Raw genomic sequence first — 24225 nt, 5'->3', positions numbered from 1 at the left:
CCAAATACAACTTGATTTAAAAATAAGGCTGAACACACTTTCTGGAGCTGATGCAGATTCATCACCAGTCACCTCACTGTCTACGTGAATGAAAGTGTTCATTCAAGCCCTGGTGACTTATGTCCTGACCTCAACACAATATATGTAGTATATTATAGTATGTTGGAACTGGGAAATGTGGATTCAACCAAACTGTTTTATGTAAAAATGTTGTGTTCTGTGTGGGAGCCAGGTGGGTCTGTGGGTGGTGCATACTAACACCTGTGCAGTCAGCATTATTCATGCCGTTTAAAACTACTCATTCGGATCCTGCCCGGGGTTTTTTCTCTTACTGCAACATTTATTATTCCTCCAGGATCCGAATTGTCCATTTCATCCTTCTTCAGACCTTCATCAACACAGGAGGTGAGTGTGATTTATTTCAAAGAACTCTATATTATCACCTCTATTTTGACTATTCACAGGCAGCCATGCAAATTGATAATTAACCATGTTTTGATATTTTGAGTTCCCTGATGCTGATTTTTCCTGCTTTTGGTATGGCTATTGATCAGAAAACCTGGAGGAACTGATAAAGAAGGGTGTGTTTGAAACCATGTTCTGCCTCCATGAAGTAAGTCCTCCTTCAATCTTATTATTTTTGCTGGGACAATTGCAAAATCAGGTTTTTAGTCCTTCAGGATTGATCACCTGCTGGTACCATCTGATGGTTATATTGACCGGAATGACACATCTGCACACTTAACTATCACCTGACAATGTGCCAAACTATATTATTAAATATATATATAAAAACACGTATTTCCCCATCTTAATCCAGATATTGAAGGTGCTGATTGAAAACTAAGGTTAATACATATTTGATCTTATAAGAAAAGGTTTTACTGGCAGAATGTGTTTCCTGAGAGGAAGTGAGGAGATGTTTCCCTCTGTCAAAGTGTATGAACTAAAGAAACAATCACTGAAGTGGCAGTCAGCTGAAAATGCAAAGCTCCTACCTAAAAGTGTTTTGTATTATAAGGAAGACGGAAGAGAAAGAAAGATTTGTCAGCAAACTGAAATGTATTGGACATCATCATGTGATACACTTGCACACATAACTGCTGGTGTATTATGTTTGAGCCTGGTATAAACCGCTGAAAAACCGGATAACTTAACTAACGGATATTAGAAGCTGTTTTTACAACAATGTGGAGGGAAAGTCCTCTCCTGTCAGACTGAGAGACTCAGGTGAGCTAAAGCACTCTGAGTGTTTAGATTGTTCACTTTAGTCTAAGTTATCTCAGTGGGACTCAAATTATTTGATCACCATTTATGTAAACCAGTATGTCCAAGGCACACCTTTATATGATCACTATAGGTATAAAAAAAAAAAAAGAGAATAAATGAAAAACTGGTATCAAATACTATATGACAGTAAAACAAGAATGCAGTTTAAAAGGAGAGTGATTATTAAAATAACCATAAAGAAAAAGTAAATCTGTGTACAGTTCTGTTTCATATGGGTGCTGAGAGATGTATCCATAGATCTCCTAATGTTGCTCTCAAAGTGCACCAGATTGATGCATTTAACTTCAATATAAAAAATCTTCCCGTGGGAGCATGCCCCCGGACCCCCCTAGAGGAGGTTAGGTCCACCACCCACTTATAAAATAGCACTTTACCCCTGCTTACACCTAGCCTACATGCCTTGAGCTAATCATCGAGCCTTCATTGTAAGAGTCGCGGGTACACTGTGTATATGCGTGTGGGGAGTGTTGCATTAGAAAATTCAACTGTAGTGCCCAGTACATTAATGGGAAACCCTACATGTTTGAGCACCCTCAATGAAACGTCAAGCTACCCCACAGCACCCCAAAAAGAAAATCTCTGGCACCGCCCATGTGTAATATTAATGTTACAAAGTGTAAATGCATATTGAGTAGGATAAACACCCGATGTATGTGCTGATATTTGACCATGGTTCACAGAGAAAGAAGCAGAAGCAGCTGAAGAAGAAGTGGGCTCGATGGTCGGGTCTGTTTACAGGACAACCAGTCAACGATGTCAAGTCAGTGTCTGTCTGTCTGTCCGTGTGTGTATGTATGTGTGTATGTGTGTGTGTGTGTGTGTGTGTGTGTGACACTAATTGTTGGAGCTTTGTAGGTGGAATTATTTCCCATTCTTGCTTGATGTACACCTTCAGTTGCTCAATAGTCCAGGGTCTCCTTTGTTGTATTTTGTGCTTCATAATGCACCCCACATGTTCAATGGAGAACAGTCTAGTACCCCCACTCTTTCACTACGGAGTCAAGCTGTTGTAACGTGTGAATGTGGCTTGGCATTTTCCTGCTGAAATAAGCAGGGACGTTCCTGAAAAAGATGTCGCTTGGAGGGCAGCATACGTTGCTCCAAAACCTGTCTGTACCTTTCAGCATTAATGGGCACGAACACCCCCCCACACTATCACAGATGCGGGCTTTGATCTGTGCGCTGATAACAATCTGGATGGTCCTGTTCCTCTTTAGCCGACACGACGTCCATGATTTCTAAAAACTATTAGGAATGTGGACTCATCAGACCACAGAACACTTTTCCACTCTGCAACAGTCCATCTCAGATGAGCTCGGCCCAGAGGAGCCGGCAGAGTTTCTGGGTAGAGATGGCAAATCATACGAGTCCTTTGAGTCATGAGTCAGCATCACCAAGAGCGTAGAAATCCTACCGGTGAAATAGGAGCCCATAGTCTCCAACTTCAAATACATTTTAGAGCTACTAGTGAGGGCGGCAGTCCACTGTTTGTGTATTTGTATTGCCACTTGAGATTTGCATTTCACGAGCATATTAAACTAACGTTACATTAACCTCCGCTACACAAACATGTTCTAACAACGTTTGTGTCTTAATGCTTGTTTATTGCAGTATTTGGTCGTCAAATGATCTGTGCATAGTATGCATCTACGTTATCACTAACCGAGCAGACACTCACTGAGGCCCCGGCCACACAAGGACGATAACGGTAAAACGCATACGCAAACGCAATCGCAAAAAAGGCTTCCGTCCACACGCAATAGACACCGGAAAATTTCTGTCCACACGAGACAGCTCCGTTTAGCTCCAACCGATGGAGAAGCTGCAGTACATATGCCGAGCCTGTACGTGGCGCTGTAACTTCCTCCACGAAAGCAGCGAAGAAGCATGGTTGTCATGGTTGCCCTTCTCCGCGGTGGGGGCGAGGGAACCGGGCAGAGTTTTTCGCCAGTCAACGTGTATGTATTCAGTATGGTGTTCCTGAGCAGCCCACGTGGTAATATCCTTTACAGCAGGGGTATTCAACTCAAATTCAGCGAGGTCCAGTTAGAGAAAATGTCCCCATGCAAAGGTCCGGAACATTAAAATGTCTAACTTGCTTTATGAATTAGTGTGATATATATTGAAGTAGCTGTAGCTTTATCAACGTCTGCATGTAATCAACAACTGACTGCCAATCAAATAAAGAAAGTACAATTCAAAAACAACAATATTTATTGTCAATTAGCATTGAACTATACATATATACAGTAAATACCGTGGATATGTGTAATGTTCCTCTCGGGCTGCATTTACAAATAAAATAGAGAAAATAAATAAAATAGCTTTTGAAAATATGTGCATCTTAAAAGTGCTTAATTTTAGATGAATAAAATAAAGTGTAGCAGCAGCTTGAGTGTCCCTTTTTTCTTTGTTAACCGTTTCACATCATGACTTAACAGTTTCAGCCAATTATAGAACAATATCAGTCTTTACACATCATAACAATTGAACAGTTTCAAAGTTTCTCTTTATTTCCCTCTTATATTGCAGTCCCTCACTCACTTTTTTTTTATTCAGTGTGAGAATTGAGCTCGAGCTTGTCCTGCCAGGAGTTTAAATCTGGGCTGAAATGGAGTCGGGGCCATTCTCATACACATGCAGGTGCTCATTGGTTAGCCTCGGTTAGCCTGCTCTGGAACGATATTTAGTTTTAATTTTGATCCTGGTGGACTGATCATATTGGGCTCTGAGACTGCTTATTTGTTGTGACCTCAGTTCTGACTTGAGAGGGAATGTTTGGTCAAACACTTTGTGCTTTGTCTCATAGTGGCGTTTTGGCACTTTTAATGAGCGCCACGGCCTCTGAACATATGAGACACACTGGCTCTGTGCTCCCAGTGGGCAGGATGAACATGAATGAGTCCACTCAGGGTTAAAAGCTCTGTTCTCACTGTCCACTTTCCTCTTCTTGGAGAGCGCCATGTGTAATTATTTGTCTCTCCCTGTCTGCCGCTAACACGCCTGTTCTCTCTCCTCTCCGCTTCTCTCCCTGTATCGCTAATTATTCTCTTCACTCACTTTCCTCTCCTCTTCTCTCTGCCGCGCTCTCGTCTGTTCTTCTGTGTTTCTCTCCCTGTATCGCTCTCATCTCTTTCGCCCCCTGTCGGCGGCGGTTCAAATAGAATCGCCCCGTCAATTTGAAATCCCCTATTAATGTATTGATTATAGGTCCGGGTCCGTATACTGTAGGTCTGAGTCCGGATCCGGACCACGGTCCGCCTGTTGCCGACCCCTGCTTTACAGGATGAGGTCGGTTTAAAATGCAGTGCTGGCTGAGGGGTCGATGGTCACGGAAATACAGTGTTGGTTTTCAACCCCCCCTTACGTGCAGAGATTTCTCCGGATTCTCTGAATCTTTTGATGAGGTTATGGACTGTAGATGATGAAATCCCTAAATTCCTTGCAATTGTACGTTGAGAAACATTGTTATTAAACTGTTGGACCTTTTGCTCACGCAGTTGTTCACAAAGTGGTCAACCTCGCCCTACCTTGCTTGTGAACGACTGATTTCAGGGATGATCCTTTTATACCCAATCATGACACTCACCTGTTTCCAATCAACCTGTTCACCTGCAGAGGTGGCAAAAGTACACACTCTCTTTATTCAAGTAGAAGTATAGATACTTGTGTAAAAAAATACTTTGGTAGAAGTACTGATTCAACTTTTTACTTAAGTAAAAGTACAAAAGTACACACTCTTTACTTAAGTAGAAGTACAGATACTTGTGTAAAAAAATACTTTGCTAAAAGTAGAAGTGCTGATTCAACATTTTATTTAGGTAAAAGTACAGTCTCTGAAATGTACTCACAGTAAAAAGTAACTTTTAAGCTGGCTGTTTTTGTGCAAAACGAACTGAACCTTACATCATATTAATATACTTGTATTACTGCCATTCTGAATGTATTCAGTGTGAACAACAAAAACAAAGTACCTGTATTTGCTGTAGCCAACATTGTAGATGGGTTCCTTTGCCTTAATATAGGCCTAAACAAATCAAACTAAAATGATTATAGTGCATTTTTTGCACCCACAACTTCAAACCTCTTCCTTAAGTAAGGCCATGGATGCGGGATGTCTTGCTGGTGGTCTGATGAATCGCCTCTGTCGATGTTATCTTCATTTTCAGTCCTGTCGCTGACTGTACTAGCGTTACTCTTGGACATTACGCCGTTAGACCTTTCTCCCGTCTCTGCCAAGCTGCTTCGTCATACGTCTTTTACGTTGTTTTCGTCTGTCGGGCATGATCTGCACACCATGGCTCGTCTTCTCTACTTGTCACATCCATTTAGTTTGAAATCAGTCTTGATGTCGGGGAAGGCCCGCAATGATGCAAAAATAATTCGTAATTCACCTCACATGCATTAAAAGGAAAGTAACGAGCCTGTTTTGTAAATGTAAGAAGTAGAAAGTACAGATATTTGTGTTTTTAAAATGTAGGAAGTAAAAAGTGGTCAGAAAAATAAATACTTAAGTAAAGTACAGATACCTGAAAAATCGACTTAATTACAGTAACAAAGTATTTCTACTTCATTACTTCCCACCTCTGTTCACCTGTGGAAGGTTCCAAACAGGAGTTTTTTTCAGCATTCCTCAACTTTCCCAGTCTTTTGTTTCCCCTGTCCCAGCTTTTTTGTACGTGTTGCAGGCATCACATTTTGTGGTGTTTTATGTAGATAATGTTATTGATTCGTAAAATGTGTGAAAATGGAGAAAGGGCACTTCTCTAAAAGCGTCATTGAAAATGATTGAGATTTGAATTTGATAACCTTGGAGATATGGGGACTCGATCAGATATTCCCAGTATACCCTCACTACTTGTTAAACCTGACAAGAGACCTGTTAACAAACATTAATCAAAATGGATTTTGTTTATGAAAATATCTGATTAAACACTGTAAACCAATAAAACATGAGAAAGTCCCAGGTGACCAAACTATTTTTATAGTCGCCAATGTTTTTTTACTTCATGTCTGCCTGTGTGTTTTCTCCCTGCAGGAATTACTTCGGAGAGAAAGTGGCTTTGTACTACCTGTGGCTGGGCTTTTATACGAAACTGCTGGTCCCGGCTGCTGCTCTGGGCGTGGTCGTTTTCCTTTATGGACTTGCCTTTTTCAACTCCAACCCTCTAATGTGAGTCAGAAGCTGAGAAGGTAATATTATATGGTAAATGAACTTAAACGTGGGAAACACTGGTCTTTTTTGGTCATACACTTTAAGGATTTCTTTTGATTTGGAATATTCTGGACATCTGTAGTTGTTGTAAATCACTCCATGTAATTATTTCTGATCTGTGTGTGGGAAAGTTTAGACCAATCAATCTATCAATAAACAACCAATCAAATTACATTTTTATACTACTTAACTATTGGCAGAGACACAAACACTCTGGGAATCATGCCCCAGATGTTGAGTTATAGTCTAGCAGGAAGGGCCCTCAGATTTTGAGATACCCCTACCCGAGGTAGAACAAAACACAACAATGATTTTTCTTATCTTTGGGGTCTCCCATTAATGAAATTGATTGTTGTCAAATCAAAAAAGAAAAAGGACTGATGTGCACAAACTTGGATGAACTGAGGTTCATAATTGCATCAACAACAGATGCAGCCTCGGAAAATCTGCCGCCAACAGAGGATGCATTTCAACAACATGTACAAAGAGCAATGTTTCAGACAGCGATATCACAGGCCGAACCCAAACCCTTGTTATGGAGTCCTGTTGGCAAGCGGTGGATTGTCAGAGATGGGGCCATTCAACCAGTGCTATTTACAAAACCCCAGCACCTAGAGAAGTGAGAGACATTACTCACTTGTATTGCAAAGATGCAAAGTGTGGAGAGAGTGGAAAGTGCCAGTGCCTCTCTGTTGGCCTTCCCTGTACGGAGTTCTGCACCTGCTGTGCAGAATGTCAAAATGTGTCCCCTAACGCTTCTGAGGAACCTGACATTTAACATTATATTCTAGTATCTATATACTTGACCTCTCACAGAATGATTTGATGAATTGTATACTGTACTTTGAATTAAGGTTCCAGTTTCAATAACACCTGTACTATTTACACCTATGTTTTAGAGGCTTGCAATTTAGAACTAATACACTTTATTTTATTGGGTTACTCTTATTCTGACTATTTGGTGATGTAGGTCAGCCAACTGGTAGTTCCCTCTCCAAATATGATGACCATCAGAGTGAGCATTCTTAACTTATAGGCTATTATGCCATCATGTTTTGGGACATGAATGTATAGAGAGAACGTGAGTGCATTCAAAAGAGGAAGAGAAAGGGAGGAAAAGTGAACGTCGAATGTCCCCCAACAGTGGAAGTCTTTAGCAGCATAACTAGGGTCTGGTTCAAGGCAAGCCTGAGCCGGCCCTAACTATACGCTTTATCAAAAAGGAAAGTCTTTAGCCTACTCCTAAATGTGGAGAGGGTGTCGGCCGCCCGAACACAAACTGGAATAACCATTCCTAGAATGCAGGGATATAATGGGTATAATGATAAGGACAAATTCTGATCAAAGATAAAGCCAAGACTCCTTACGGTGGTGCTGGAGGCCAAGTTAATGCCATCCAGAGTGAGTGTAGTGACTTTTTAACCTAGTCTATACTTAAGCCACTGAGGGATTGGAGCGGGAGAACTTTGTGAATACCAAGTGAATGCTCCATCTTGTGTTCAATGGCATAACTGCATGTTACATTAAACTTGTGCAGTTAAAATAAAAACAAAGACACATACATTGTGGCTCCAACAGTGAGTATATCTTTAGATAGTTTGTTTCAGAGTTCACAATAACTTCAGTTGTCTGTTTTTAACATCAAATACATGCAGGTTATCTAAGTTTTTAAGTTCTTGAGGTATTCTTGAATTGTATTTAGTTGATTGGTTTCATCAGGCTTGATTGATAAATATAATTGAGTATTATCCGCATACAAACTACTAAATGTAACAGAGTGATTCCTTATAATATTGCCTAACAGAAGAATAGTACAGAGCCCTGTGGCACTCCATGACCAACTTTAGTTTGCATGGAAGATTCATCGTTGACACGTACTAACTGAGATAGTACAGATAAAAAGGACTTAACCCAGCTTAGTGTGGTAACAAAATGTATGTGGTCAGACTAACAAGTTCAATTTCAATGCCCTACCCCAGTTCAAGTTGTATTGTGTTAACTTTAGGTTGGTTTGGGTAGGTCTCATGAATTTCATCACCCATTTCAAATACAAATATTGATGAACGCCACAGGTTCTCCTAAATTACCTTTATTGGCCACTTTGGAACTAATATGATTTTGAGACTGGTTGTTGCATGAGGTCGAAATGTCTCTAAGTCTCTGTGATGAGTGACAATAACACTTTCTGTTACCTAAGCTTGTTCTGAAAAAAGAATCTTCTGAATGACATTTTATTCTGAAAACCCTTTAGACTTTGACTCTCTGTGTGTCCTTAGTATGGAAGTGTGCCAGTCCAGCATCATTATGTGTCCTCGCTGTGATAAGAGGTGTGTCGTGTGGCAGCTGTCAGACACCTGCGCCTACGCTAAGGTAAGCTCTTCTTATGTCATGTCATTCTGTTGATTTGATCACTCACATTGAAAAGAGCAATGGTAAGGACCACACAACTTGATCCGTTGTTTACATTGCAAGTTGTGCTCCTTTTATGCTACACAATACAAATCTTAAATTATTTTATGGTGGGGTGTGGAGGATGACAGTGGAGGAGCTGTGTTTTATGCCAGATGGTATTATGCTGAACAGTAGGCAGGTGTTTGGTGTCTTCTTTGTTGGCTCTGTGCAGACACTTCACCACACTAATCTAATCTTGTAAACAGAATAATCATGGGAGATATTAACCCATGCTGGATTTGCATGAATAAAATATGTAGTTTTTTCTACTGAAATGTGTATGTGTGAAGATGACATTGGATGTTTCCAAAAACATCATTAAAAGGGCAGCCCTTATCATGAAGTGTTTATATCCACACAGGTCAGCCACCTGTTTGACAATGAAGGAACTGTGGCTTTTGCTATGTGCATGGCAATCTGGGGTGAGTTTCTAATTAGATTTCATTCAATGTATTATGATATCCAACTCAATGTTTTTTACTATAAGTCTTATCTAACATGTTCTACTCTTATATATAATCTAACGTGTTCCCTCTTTAACTGGTTGACTCTTTTCAGCCACTCTGTTCCTAGAGCTGTGGAAGAGACATCGAGCCAGACATGTTTCTCAGTGGAAGGTCTACGACTGGTGTGAGGAGGAGGTACATAAGTCACATTTAAATCTAGATCCTGTGTGTGGTTGTCTGTAGTGTTCCGTTTAATTTAATAATACATTTTAGATGGGTTGTTTTAACGATAGTTTATTAAATCTAAACCAATTGGCATAGGCAATTGTTTTAGACTAAATGAGCATCCATAATTAGTGAATCAGTTTAATGAGAAGAGAACTAGGGTTGTGTCATCTGCAGACATTATTGGAGAAAGAATGTTTGAGACATTTGACTAATCATAAACGTAGAAAAGGAATAATAATGGTTCCTAAAAGGACCCCTGTGGGACCCCTAGAGTAGTCTGGCTTTGCTGGAATTAAAACCCTTACCACAAACAAATTGTCTTCTGTGGGAAACACAATATTTCAACCATTTGTACGTAGTATATGGAAACCATATTCATGCAACTCTTCGGTGTGTGTACATTGAATTGGAATCTACATGAAAAACAATCCTATGTAAATGTTTATATTGTGGAAAAACATGGCCAACTACATATGGGTCTAAAGTTATTAAAGCAACATGGATCATCACTTTTAAACAATGGAACGCCTGTTTTACAAAGACCAGATGTGAGCAAGTGGCTGCATAACTGAATGCTTCACCTGTGCAGAAATATTGTCATGACCAGCTGAAGATCATTTTAGTTAATCTATTATTTCACTTATTTCTTGGACATGAGGGGGTTTAAGAGAATAAATGGTCGGAACATTTCTTGGAATAAACTAGTGGATTGCATTGACAAGCTGCTATTTTGGGAGATAACTCTTGACCAATATTTACAAAGAAGTCATAAACAGAAACCCAAAAACTTTAAGTAGAAAGAATAGTTATTAAGTCTACACAGTATTCTGCTAATTTGCAGTAAAGAGTATAGACAATATTAGATTAGATTAGATAAGATTAGATTAAATGTATCCCGAATAAAATGTCAAAAAGAAGCACATTCGAAGCACACACGGAGAGTTGCTGCAACAGGCTTTGTAGAGTAAAGTGTATCCAAAATATGAAGTATAATATGCAGTCAAAAAGTAAAAACAGAGTACCTTTACCCTCATCCAAACAATGTGTTTAACATACAAGGACGGACAACCGACTCCAAATATTTAGTGTGGGAAAGAAACAGCAGAGCCAATTGTTCACTTATCAAAGTATTATTGGATATTTAATTACTGTTGTCTGGAACAAATCTGATTATTGTTATTTTAGATACGTTTCAGTTGACTCCATTTTGTGTAAATTATTATTTGTGGGTTTTGTGTGTGTTTTGACAGGAAGAACTCATTCTTGAAATAGTCAATGACCCAAACTGTAAACCCAAACAGTTCAGACACTCCTACCTGCGCAGCACCTTGGTCCTCTTCTTGGTTACTGTCATGGTGAGAGAAACACATACACACACAAAAAAACACTTTCTATTTTTCAACAGTGAAATACTGGCGGAACACTGCATCAACAAATTGACAAATTAAGACTGTATAAGACATGATTTTACCATCTTTATGCAACTCTCCTGCTATCTACAAATCATGTGTATGTATGATATGTACCCTAAAAGTCTAGAGTAGGACTCAATAGTGTCTATTAAGTTTGGTACAGACGTCACCACATCTTAAATGTCATCTGCGTAGCCTGTGTTCCTTCCTGATCCTAACAGCTAATGTTTCTGAAAGAAAATGATGAACATTAAGGGGTTCAAAGGACACCCTTGACAAGTCCAACTAGACAAGCTGAAAAAGTGAGAACTAACCCTGTTGGTTATCACTATAGACTTTGTTTCTTTATATATTATATTAAATGATATGGGTCTGCTTTGTCTCGATCTCTGTGAGAAGTTAGAGATATTAAAGCATCACTAAATGTTGGTGGCATGTGGCCTTTTTTCAAAAGCCTCTTGATAAACCTGCAAAACCAGAGCCAAGATTTCCACATATTCCTCATAATATTCCACTGGAAACCCATCTTACCCTCGTGATTTACCAGTTTTCGTTTTTTAAATTTGCTCTTCTTATTTCACCCTCAATTATTGGTGACTCCAACTCTGCCTGCGGAATGTAGCTTGGGCAAATGATATTAGAAGAGTAGCTGTTGTTCCTCATCATTATCACTGTCGGGTACTGTTGCTGTATATACCGTATCGTAATATTGATGAAGTACCTTGTTTATGAAAAATCATCACCTATCCCCCAAACTATTAACCCCCACCAGCCTGAACCGTTGATACAAGGCAGGATGGATCCATGCTCTCGTGTTTTTTACGCCAAATTCTGACCCCACCGTCCGAATGTCGCAGCAGAAATGGAGACTCATCAGACCAGGCAAAATGTTTCTAACCTTCTTTTGTTCAGTTTTGGTGAGCTTGTGAGAATTGTAGCCTCAGTTTCCTGTTCTTATCTGACAGGAGGGGCACCCGGTGGGGTCTCTGCTGCTGTGGCCCGTCTGCACAAGGTGTTGTGGTTCAGAGGTGGTCTTCTGCATACCTTGGCTGTAACCAGTGGTTATTTGAGTAACTGTTGCCTCTTATCACCTTGAACCAGTCAGCCTTCTCCCAGAGAACTGCCGCTCACAGACCATTCTCTGGAAACCCTAAAGATGGTTGTGTGTAAAAATCCCAGTAGATCAGCAGTTTCTGAAATACTCAGACCAGCCGCCTGGCACCAACGGCCATGCCACGTTCAAAGTCACTTAAATCCCATTTCTTCCCAATCTGATGCTCTGCCCAAACTCCAGAGGGGTCTCTTTTGATTTGCTTCTTAAACTAATCCCTTCGTTGTAAGTACCTGTAGAAGTCATGTTTGTCTAGATCATATTTATCTTTCAAATGCTGGAAACTCTCAGGCTCCCCATCCTTCTCTAGGTGCACCATGCTGTAATACCCATTGTTTGAATCCCTTATCGTTCCCAGCTGGTTTTAAATTACTATTGAATGCTACCCATTTTAGTAAACGTGCACTTTTCTCTAACTTCTTCTTGTTGATTATTTCGAACCATACTTTTTAGAGTGAACAGTGTAATTGTATATAGTTAGTTTAGAATTTTCTTGCATGTTTCTTTATCGCCAATGATGTTTTGGATTGGTTTATCTACAAACTCTTTTTCAATTTCATTCTACTTTACTGTGTAATCTGGTTTGCACAACACACAACATATCTTAACTGGGCAGCAATGAAGTATTCCTTTAGTTTTGGAAGGCCCATGCCTCCTTTATTTTCCGGTAGCTGGAGAATTTCGTATCTGACTCAAGGTTTTTTGCCCTCCCAGATAATCCTTGATTTAAACCTATCCCATGTCACACATTTAGTTTGGGGAACCTCTACTGGCAGGGACCGGAAAAGATAAAGACATATAGGCCGAAGATTCATTTTGTCTCAATACTTGAGGTAAAATCTAGTGGTAGATTAGAACACCTTTTTGTATTTCTTGATTTATCTTGTTATAGTTTGCTCTATATATTTTAGATTTTCTCTTAGTGATGATCAGGGCCGTTTCTAGCTTTTTGGGGGCCCTATGCAAGATGCTGTTTGGGGGCCCTAGTTTTGACAGTTTTTTTTTAACTACAATGGGGGGTCACAGCCCCACCTAGTGTCAGCAGAAAGTATTACAAATAATGATTACAATAAAATGCAAAAAATAAATAACAAAATATATAAAATATATTTTAAGATCATGGTTGATCATCTGATTCGTCTGTACATTGCTGTTTTAGTCTGTGTTCTTCTAATTCGTGTCTACAGTGTGTGCCTATTGAGCTGTTTAGAGCCATGTGGGACAAAACCCGATCATGCCCCTCCCTCTCACTGTCTAAGTGAACGGTGACTATAAAAACTACACTGCGCATGCTCAGAGTATTGTCCTATTTAATGTGTGTGGCAAAAAAATAATGACCATAGGGGCATAGAGCTGCCATCCCCACCATACGTCATCTCACATAATTCAGAGCTGATTGGCTGTAAGTACGTGTGCCGCAAAAAGTGTGGTGTGTGAAGAGGAGGAGAGAGACGCGTCCTAAAACCTGGAAGTAAGCTGCACATGGCTTCCCTCCACAAAAAAGCAATGATATTTCTCCATGGGATTTTAGAAAATAGCTCAAAATAAGATCTGTGGGAAACGTAGCTGTTAGATAAATGCACGTTTTGTTCAGCCGGATAATATCCACATGTCTACCCTACTTTTTATAATTTTCTAATCATAAATCTATCGATTAGATTTATGATAGACTTTTGAAACTACAAGAAGATAAGGAGGACTTTTACAAAAAAGTAATAGAGATTTTTGTCCAGAAGGATAGGCAAATGGACTTCATCTTCAAGTCAAGGTAAGACCGTAATTGTATTGAAAATGGGATCTTACTAAGAGAGAACAATTCAATATTTAAATGATAACATTACATTTTTTGGGTATCCTTTTGTTGAACTGTCTGTTTAAAATTAATCGAAGCATCAGACAAAAAAAGTTTTGAAAATAATATTATATTTTGATTTAGGTCAAAATATAATATTTGTAAACCTGAAGAGTCAGTGCCAGTGCCTCACCAGCCATGAACCTCACTGCAGAAGCTTATATATAGACATCTACGTTGTTTGTGCCCCACCACTTTTGTACATATAAAAACGCCACTGCGAACACAGGAGGGCTTGGCTGTCTACAAATAAAGATGGCTCATTTTAATTCTCCCCAAATATATTGAGGCTGAACCTGAACTTTGAATTCTCTGCTCCCATCATAATCTTGGCAATCTTGTTCAAATTGTGAATGCAGAATTAGAAATACTATGTAACTGCTTTGCAGTTAATAAATTATCCCTTAATGTGGCCAAAACAAATTACATGTTATTCAATACAAAGTCTGAGAGTAGAAATGACTGCATTATACGGATTTGCAATACAGAGATAGAAAAAGTTGGTGCATGTACATTTTTAGGACTGCTTGTTGACGAAAAACTCAATTGGAAGCACCATATAAATTATGTACAGACTAAACTGTCAAAAACAATAGGTATGTTGTATCATACTAAGAACATTCTTGAAGAAAATATACTCTTTATAACAGTCTATTTCTCCCTTACCTTTAATACTGCTCCGAAATATAGGGAAACACGTACTCAACAAATCTACAACAAATAATAACATCCCACAAAAAAGTATTACGAATAGACTGTGGTGTTGGTAAATATGAGCACACAACTCCCATATTTAAAAAAAAACTCAATCTATTAAAATATGTTCAGATAGTACAGCTTAAAACAGTACTGATTATGCACAACATTTTCCATAAGAAAATGCCTAATAATATTTAAAAGCAGTTCCAAACCACAGCGTGAACATATGAATGTAAAAAAAGTCACTTGAAAATAAGTGTTCACAATGTTTATATGCAATTATGCATATATTATTATTATTATTATTATTATTCATTTGCCAAGTGGATGTGTACCTATGTATTTATATATTTTTTTTAATTTCCAAAAAAAGATAGTTGAAACTGCTATTGACATGTGCAGAAAATGACCCTATATCTAGTTTTTATATATATATATATATGCATTTATTGTTTTCCTGCACTAACTTTTATTTAATTTGTTCTCCTGTTTTCTTTATTTCTTTGTACTCCTTCATTTCTATACGTTTTTGACGCAATAATGCCGCTGTATTAGGATGATGCACGGGAGGGCTACTTTCCACAAGCTTTGCTTCAGGCCTCCCGCTTCTACTAATTTTGTTCATCTTTGTGTGTATGAATTAAACTTTTTTTTTTGTTTTTCGGATGAATAAAAAAAAAAAAATACTTTCAGCTTGGGGGCCCCCTAGTGGCCGCGGGGGCCCTATGCCCCAGCATAGTCCGCCTATAGGAAGAAACGGCCCTGGTGGTGATGATAACCCCAAGATATTTGTATTTGCTTTAAATTCCAATTAAGATTAAATGATTCCCTAATCGTTGTTGATGGTGTGTAATTTAGAGCTAGTATCTGTGTTTTGGAAATATTCATTTTGTATCCGAAAGGTGCCCATACAATCTGCAAATAAAGTGGGTGATCTCTGAAAGCTACTTTTATCAGTCAGGTTACCATTGATTTTATTCTAGCATTTGGCTATTGATTCTTATACATTGTGTTGATTTGGTATACTTCCAAATCGTTCCAAAATGTGATACAAAAATTCCTAATTTAGCCGATCAAATGCTTTTCTGCGTCAATGCTTACTAAATGTACTATGTTTAGTCTTATGTGTTTTGTCCACTATGTGTAGAGTTCTTTTTGATATTATCCTGTGTTTGACGTTGGTTTACGAATCCTGTATAATCTTCGATTAATTCTGTCAAAAAAGTGTTTTTTTTTGTGTATATTTTATAGTCCACATTCAATATAGAGATGGGTCTATAGTTCCCACAGTGTTCTTTATGCCTTCCTGGTTTTGGTGTGACTGAAATAACTGCTTCGGGAGGGACTCTTCGGAATAGAGAGAGCCCCTTACCGCCATTTTTTTTTGCCGCACCCACGTGACTCCAATAAAAAAACAAATGTAAAGGCAGATTGCAAAATCACATTGACAGAACAGAAAATAAAGCAAGATGAGCACTATAGAGGCTGTGATAAACAGTGTGTGTATTTTGTGCTCTAGCTCATGCTGATCATCGGCCTGGCTCATGCCCTGGTGGTGTTTCGAGTGGTGGCTGCACCCTTAATGTCTGAGGGCAGCTGGGAGTTCATCAGGGATCATGCCAACACTGTGGCTGTGATGCTGGGAGCAGTGCTGCACTACCTCACCATGCAGATAATGACCCGGGTACGTATACATCCCCCCTCTCTTCATCGTGCATTCACACACTGAAGAACAGGAATAATTGCTAGCGCTAAGATATACCACATCATTCAACAGATCATTGCTTATTCTGTAAGAAAATGTAAACTACATAATGACACTGTAGCTCCTGTGCATTTTGATGTGCTATGTGCATATTTATCTAAATAGAATAAAACCTTTTCTGACATATTTGTTGAAACATTGAAGCTTCAGGTTATTGACTGACATGAGAAGTCCTACACAGTTGCTTGAACAGAGATTTAGCTTATTACAATTTGTACTCTAAGATGGCATGAAATTGTTTGTATTCTAAAACTTCAGACCTATTTCAAACTGATGACCAGAACAAATACACAATGTTATACCACTTCTAAGCAGAGATTCATTTTAATAACATTTCATTTGGGCTCAACATAATTTTTTATTTGAAAGTTATGTATCCGTCCAAGCTTTTAATGAATATTAAAGCAAGAGTGACAATAAATTCAGACATTTAAAACGAAAAGGAATGCACTTGTTAGGGTAAAGCACTTATTTCTTGCAAACTATTTCTTAGACCCCCGCCAGAGAGTACTATGGATAGTTAATATCTTCATATTTTTTATAATGATTTAGGCCTTGGATATTATTTGAAATTGTGCCACCCTAATGTATAAAGCATCAATAAAATGAGCTTCACCTTTACCTCTACCGATGCAACATTAAAATGATGACAACTTGATTCATTAATCAATAATTATACCTTTAAACACTTACAGCCATGAAATAAAATAACAGTGATCACTGCAAAATGGAGTTTCTGTAGTTTTACTACTTAGTCTTTTGGTTGAGTAAAACGAAACAAAATGATTTTATTTTCCAACCTTCTGAAAATGATTGACGATGCACTGTGTCATTGTCCTGCTGGAGAAATCAAACCTCAGAATTACAGATTTAATATGGTATATTTATATTTCATGTGCTTATGAGCTTAGTTCGTGGTGATTGTGATTTCACGATGTTTCTGTCACTTCAGAGGAAACAGCTGAGATAAAGGAACACCATTCAGCTGTTGTAGGTCTGCCTGCCAGCAACGGAACCATCACATATTTCTGTTTCTCTTTCACCTGTAGGTAAACAGATGGGTGTCCCTTAAGCTCTGTGACATAGGTAAGACCAAATCATAATACTGTATTTGATATGAATCAGAATCGGTTTATTACCTGCAGGTTTACACATACCAGGTATTTGCTTTCGTACATGTGGTGCATACAAAGACACAGAAAGAAGAATATGTTAAAGATACAATAAAAATGGTACTGTTATGACAACTATTAAAAAAAAAAAAAAAAAACTATTTTATGACAATTGTAACAAACTATACAATTCTGAGAAATGTTGACTATGTGACTGAAACTTGGGTGCACGTCCCGATGCTAACATTACCCCCGCTGAGTACGTATTCATAGCATTAGTTGTATTGTTAAGGTACAACAAAGAATAACCAATCATTTTAGCTGACTATTTGAACTGTTTATCTATTACATTTTCGGATTCTTTTACCACATTCCTGCATCGTTTCTGAACATCTTTAGATTACCACTGGATTTAGTTAACGACCGACAGGTGTGTTCAAAGACCAAAGCGTTTCCACGGCAACGCCCTGCCAGTGAACGAGAGACAGTCTGTCAGAGAATGTGTAGACAATATTGTGCTTCTAAGTAAAAAAAACTGTAACTCCAATCAGCTAAATATCCAGATGAACACCTGATGATTCTCGTGTTTGCTATATGTGTAAGTCCGTTTGATGAAATGAGCATATCGGTGCGGCCGTGACAAATTACCCTACATTACGATCACCAAATGATGTATAAAGAGTGAAAATTGTGGCCAGCCGAGCAATAGTTGGAAAAAAACCTCTTCAGATTTTACAGCTCCACTCCCCTCTAGCCGTGATGTCACCCACTCTAAGTCTTAAAGGTCCCATGTCATGGCCGTTTCTACTGATCATATTTCCAGTGATGAGGTCTACTAGAATAGATTTATATTGCTCAATGTTCCAAACTCACATTGGTTTCACATACAGCATCTCTGTATAGTATGTGCATTCACTCTCTGTCCTACACGGCTTGTTGGAGCTCCTCGCCCCCCCCCCCCCCCCCCCCCTCCCTGTGAGCCCACTGTGCTCTTATTGGTCAACTCGCCCACTATGTTCTGATGAGTCCACCACCGTTACAGTGAAATATCAGTGATTGTGTTACAATGGCGTTTGTTAGCAACCAGAAAATGACGCCAGTAATGACAAACGGATGTGAATGCTGCGTGGGGTCTGGGTGCCGTGTTGGCGGGACGTTGTGAGGCTCGCTGCTGCGGGGAGCGGACAGTGTGAGCTGGCTTACTGGTGTGGTTTCCTGGTTGCTGCGTGGAGTCGGCAAGACAGCGATTTGAAAAACGGCTAGGCACATCCCTTTTTTAAAAGACATAGCAACACGATCCCGGTCATTCCGCACCTTTTTGATATGTTTTTTGTGTGTTTCTGAAGAAGAATAAGATGAGATAAGATTTTCGAATACTAGACTGTGTGTGGCTTCGCCAGTCACACAGAATTAACAATATTTACATATTGTTTGTGTGTGTGTGTGTGTGTGTGTGTAGAGAAGACCAACTCGTTTGCTGCCACAGAGAGGAACTTCACAGTGAAGATGTTCACCTTCCAGTTCTTCACTCTCTTCTCATCGCTCTTCTACGTGGCCTTCTTCCTGGGCAGGTACTCAGTAACTGACTAAGTTCTTTTGTTGTTTGTATGTTTTTCAAGCTCATGATGTACTTCCTGCATCCTTCTGTTGGACACGGTCCCCTTGGGTGTGCATGTACATTTCATCAGCAAAAGGTGTACCTATCCCTATGTTTTCATATCTTACTACTGCTAATTTGTTCGCATGTTTGCACCACTAACCTACCTAGCTTAGCTATTTGCTGCGCATATTGGGCATCCTTACAGCGGACAGAATAAACAGAACTAACACATCCAAGACAGACTTGGCTACAGTTATATGTAGCATCCAAGTGCTGCATGGCCACTTTCAATGAATTGATATTGTATTTAGCCACTAGTGGCTGATTGCATTCCTTTGGAGCTGGTGGCTTAGAAATACACATTTGATCCCTTGCAGATTTTGTAAGTTTGCCCACTTAAAAATAGATAAACAGTCTATCATTGGAATAGTAGGTTTATTTTAACAGTGAGAGTAAGAATATAAAAAAAAAAAGAATCCAGAAATGGACATTATATAAAATATAAATGTTGATTTGCATTTAACTGTGGGAAATAAGTATGTGATCCCCTTGCAGAACATGTGTTAGTACTTGGTGGAGAAACCCTTGTTGGACACACAGAGGTCAGACGCTTCTTGTAGTTGGTCTCCAGGTCTGTGCACATCTCAGGAATGATTTTGGTCCACTCCTCTCTGAAGTTCCTCTCCAAATCCTTAAGGTGTTGAGGCTGATGCTTGGCCTCTGGAAGCTTCAACTCCCTCCACAGATTTTCTATGGGATTAAGTTCTGGAGACTGGGTAGGCCCCTCCCTCACCTCAATGTGCTTCTTCTTTAGCAGCTCCTGTGTTGCCTTGGCCGTATGTTCAGGTGTATTGTCCTGCTGGAAGACCCCTCCATGACCCATGTTCAGTGTCCTGGCTGAGGGAAGGAGACGATCGGCCAAGATCTTACGCTACATGGCCCCGTACATCCTCTCCTTGATGCAGGGAAGTGCTCTTGTCCCCTTAGCAGAGAAACACCCCAAAGCATAATGTTTCCACCTCCATGCTTGACCGGGGGGGGGTGGTGTTCTGGGGTTATAGTCAGCATCTCTCTTCCTCCAAACACGGCGTGTCCAGTTGATGCCAGAGATCAACAGCTCATCTGACCTCATCATCTTCTCCCAAGCCTTCTCTGAATCATTCAGAGGTTCATTGTCAAACTTCAGACGGGCTTCTCATGTTCTTCTTGAGCGGGGGGCCTGCAGGCGCTGCAGGATTTTATCCATTATGGTGTAGTGTGTTACCAATAGTTTTCTTGGTGACTGTGCTCCCAGCTGCCTTGAGATCATTAACCTGTTAAGCCTGAGAGACCCCGGTACCGGGGCCCTCCTGCAACATATTGCAGGAAACAGTGTCTGAGGGCATGTTCATTTAATAAACTATGAATGTTTTATATCCATGTAACGGGAAGAAACTCATCTAACTGATCTTTTTTGTTTGTTTTAAACCTCACAATGCTAACGCTGTGCCTCTGAACTAGCAACGAGCGAAAAATGCTAACAGATGACTGCACCGAAATTCACTCACAAAACCTTATTATTTATCTTTGCTGCACATCCAACCCATCGTTTCACATCGTGAGATGACACAGAATCGAGGGGTACCCTCATTATCACTCAATTATACGAACTCTCTGAGATAATAACAAGAACAGACATCAAAACATATGGCGCCAGGTAGCTAAAAACGCTAACATGGCTCACCTGTGTCGTAGTCTGGTCAAAAGTGGTCTTCAATGGCATTAAAACCATAAAAACGCTGGTGAAGTTAATCCATAAATTAATCCAATGTGTCTGTGTCCCCTTGAAATGATTTCTGATAATCCATGAGCAATAAACCTGCTTTTCGGTTTTCAGATGTATCTGTGTGCATTCAAGCCCCCACCTTTTTGTTTTACCATGTGTGTGAGTGGGGAGATTCCCCTTCGATTCTATTGGCTCTAATGGTCAGAAAGAGATGTCAATCACCAAAATCGACCAATGGGTTCCAGAGACATTATAATTTACAGTTTTTTTACTATGTTCAATCTGAATTTTCTTTAAAATAAAAAACATCTATATTGATTCTGACTCTTCTACATCCAACTCACAGGTTTATCATTACTTTGAGAAAAAAGATTATTAATGTTCCCCTTTTAGAAGGGAAGATATGGTCATTTGTTCTGGGAATGTCATTTTCGAGCCTGAGACCTGAAAAACAGGCTCAGGGCTAAACTGGTTAACAAGTTCCTCCCGTGTAGTTCTTTGCTGACCCCTCACCTTTCTCATGATCATCAATACGCCACGGGGCGAGATCTTGTGTGGAGCCCCAGACCGAGGGCGATTGATGCTCATTTAGTCTTTCTTCTATTTCTGAATAATCATACCAACAGTTGTCTCCTTCTCACCAAGCTGCTTTCTGATGGTGTTGTAGCCAATCCCAGCCTTGTGCAGGTCTACAATCTGGTCCCTGAGGTCCTTACCCCTAGATTCCACCGGCTCCGTCTGCGTCGCGTTACCGCGGCGTCCGCAAGGATCGCGGCCACTCTAGTCAATGGGTGCTATTCCACCAGACGCGCCGCGTTACGGCTCAGAAGCGTCCCAGAAGCGTCTCGGTGCTGGGCTCCGCTCAAAATATGATTGAAGTCTATTTTTCGACGCGAGGCGTTGCAGAGGCACCGGGCAGGAAGTGGACCGGTCAGAGCAATCCGGCCCATCCCCAAAATAAACTAATTGTGCAGACCCTATCCGTCCGCAGTCTTTCAAGTAGGAGGATAAATGCCAGCGTTCTCCTCCGGTTTACAGGCACTGTGTAAATTTTATATATATAGAATAATTATGATGATGAATGCATTTTTTTAACCACTAAAATACAGCAACACATCTTTGATTCATGTCGTTTATAACTGGGATATTACAAGTATTATTAACTTTGTCTGTACAAAGTAGTCTGTCCTGGAAATATGCCCAAATCAACAAAAACTGCGAGCCGGCAGGCACGACGCTCCACTTCTGAAATGCTTCTGAAACGCGCCCGGTAGGGTATGACGCCGGAGGAGGCCGGACCAAAACCGCGAAGCAGCCGTAACGCGACGCAGACGGATCCGGTGGAATCGAGAGGTTAGACGGCTCTTTATTCTTGGTGGAGAGGTTGGAATCTGATTGATTGATTCTGTGGACAGGTGTCTTTTATACAGGTAACAAGTTGAGATTAGGAGCACTTTTTTAAAGGAAGAGGACTTATGTAACCCGTCTGTGGAAGCCAGAATTATTTTTGTTGCAAGGGGATCAAATACTTATTTCACACAATTAAATGCAAATCAATTGATATCTCTTATTTAATGTACATTTCTGGATATTCTTTTTGATATGTCTCTCATTAGTCAAATAAACCAACCATTAAAATTATAAACGGTTCATTTCTTTGTAAGTTGGTAAACTTGCAAAATTGGAAAGTGATCAATTAATTATTTCCTTCATTGTATAACATGAAGGTGAGAACTACAAACCCAAATTCCAATGAAGTTGGGACTTTGTGTAAAACGTAAATAAAAACAGAATACAATGATTTGCGAATCCCTTTTTACCTATATTCAATTGAATACCCTACAAAGACAAGATATATAATGGTCAAACGTGTGCAGAATGTGGCTTGGCATTGTCCGGCTGAAATAAGCAGGGACGTCCCTGAAAAAGACGGAGCCGGCTCTAAGCACCGAAAACCGGTTCTTAGCTGGCCCCACTCGGCTGCCCAAGAACCAAGAGCCAATACGTCACGCTTACGTCAGAGGGGGCGAGATTAACCTGAGCTAATAGTTAAAGGCGAGTACGTCAAATACAAGTTGTAACAAGCAGTAGCGCTGAGCAAAGTGACTAGAACGCAACCACACACTTGTAAAAAAAAACACACTTTATAAAGCCAGGCAACACTAACCAGGCTTAGTGTGATTCTGTTTATATTTACCTTACTTTGACCATCCGTTCGCTGTTATTGATCATTGTGGAGAGCAGGCAGACGTTTTGTTTTGTATTGCAGCAGCTATCGGATGGAATCAATAGATGGGCTGCACAGGTTGTCATGTCCGTCTATCACAAGTAGAATCATAATGAAAAATATGCCGGTAGAATGTGCCTGTAGAAAACGGCTTATGCCACAATAGGATAGCAACAAGTGGTCAAGAAAGTCAGATTAGCTGCAGTTGCTATGCTAACATCACCCATTTCATACCAGAGAAACTTTCATAACACCGTTGTGATGCCAAACAGCGTCAATTCATACTGAAACTCATTCACTTATGGGGATGGGGGATATTTATCAGTTGCTTGTGTGCAGTGTTGGGCAAGTTACTTCCAAAAAAAAGAGATTTGGGGGAAGCTGGGTTAATCGGAACATGAGAGTACACAGGTACAGACAGACAGAAAGACGGAGTAAGGTGCCCCCCCCAACAGTCCAAGCCTATAGCAGCTAAACTAACGTGTCTACATACATGCACTCCCTTAGGATAGGTTGAGGGAAAAGGGTAGCAAGTAAGAAGTAGGAAACAGAGGTGGAGAGGCACAAGCAGGGAGTGAGGTCCCCACTGGAACCTGAATTGGTTAGAGGTAAGGAGTAGGTCTGTGGCTACGTTCCACACTCCCGGGCCGGGCTAGGCCTTCTCTGCAACTTGTTACCCTCTATTAGAACCTCGAGAGGTCAGAGAGGGGAAAGGTTTTGGATAAAGTTTTAAATATAAGATCTAAGTTTAGGATTTAAGTGAAAGAGTAAGAGCTAAAATGTATAGGTGAAGGGGCACAACGTATCTACGTCAATGCACTCTTATTAGATTATTTTTATTTTATCACTATAAGCTTTATCAAAAAGGAAGGTCTTAAGCGTACTCTTAAAAACGGATAGGGTGTCTGCCGCCGAACACAAACAGGAAGCTGATTCCACAAATTTGGAGCTTGATAAGAAAAGGCTCTGGCTCCCATTGTACTTTTAGAGACTCTAGGAACAACCAACAACCCTGCATTCTTGGAACGCAATGCCCTAGTAGGACAGTAGGG

General features: G+C 39.9%; 1 protein-coding gene across 2 annotated transcripts in view; it reads left to right on the top strand.

The window, feature by feature from the left end:
• LOC117554623 (anoctamin-9-like) overlaps positions 1 to 24225 on the top strand; it is a 52919-nt gene that overhangs the window by 13918 nt on the left and 14776 nt on the right. For both annotated transcript variants that reach the window (XM_034229071.1, XM_034229072.1), the window contains 11 exons: positions 356 to 405; positions 555 to 613; positions 1971 to 2050; positions 6329 to 6463; positions 8782 to 8875; positions 9318 to 9378; positions 9515 to 9597; positions 10881 to 10985; positions 16224 to 16388; positions 17519 to 17555; positions 19041 to 19152. In XM_034229071.1, coding sequence (XP_034084962.1) covers positions 356 to 405; positions 555 to 613; positions 1971 to 2050; positions 6329 to 6463; positions 8782 to 8875; positions 9318 to 9378; positions 9515 to 9597; positions 10881 to 10985; positions 16224 to 16388; positions 17519 to 17555; positions 19041 to 19152 — 981 coding nt within the window. The remainder of the gene's footprint in view (positions 1 to 355; positions 406 to 554; positions 614 to 1970; positions 2051 to 6328; positions 6464 to 8781; positions 8876 to 9317; positions 9379 to 9514; positions 9598 to 10880; positions 10986 to 16223; positions 16389 to 17518; positions 17556 to 19040; positions 19153 to 24225) is intronic.

This window comes from Gymnodraco acuticeps, unplaced genomic scaffold (assembly GCF_902827175.1).
Source record: "Gymnodraco acuticeps unplaced genomic scaffold, fGymAcu1.1, whole genome shotgun sequence".
NCBI lineage: Eukaryota > Metazoa > Chordata > Actinopteri > Perciformes > Bathydraconidae > Gymnodraco > Gymnodraco acuticeps.
Note: the sequence above shows the minus strand (reverse complement) of the source record. Positions and strands in the feature narration are given on the sequence as shown.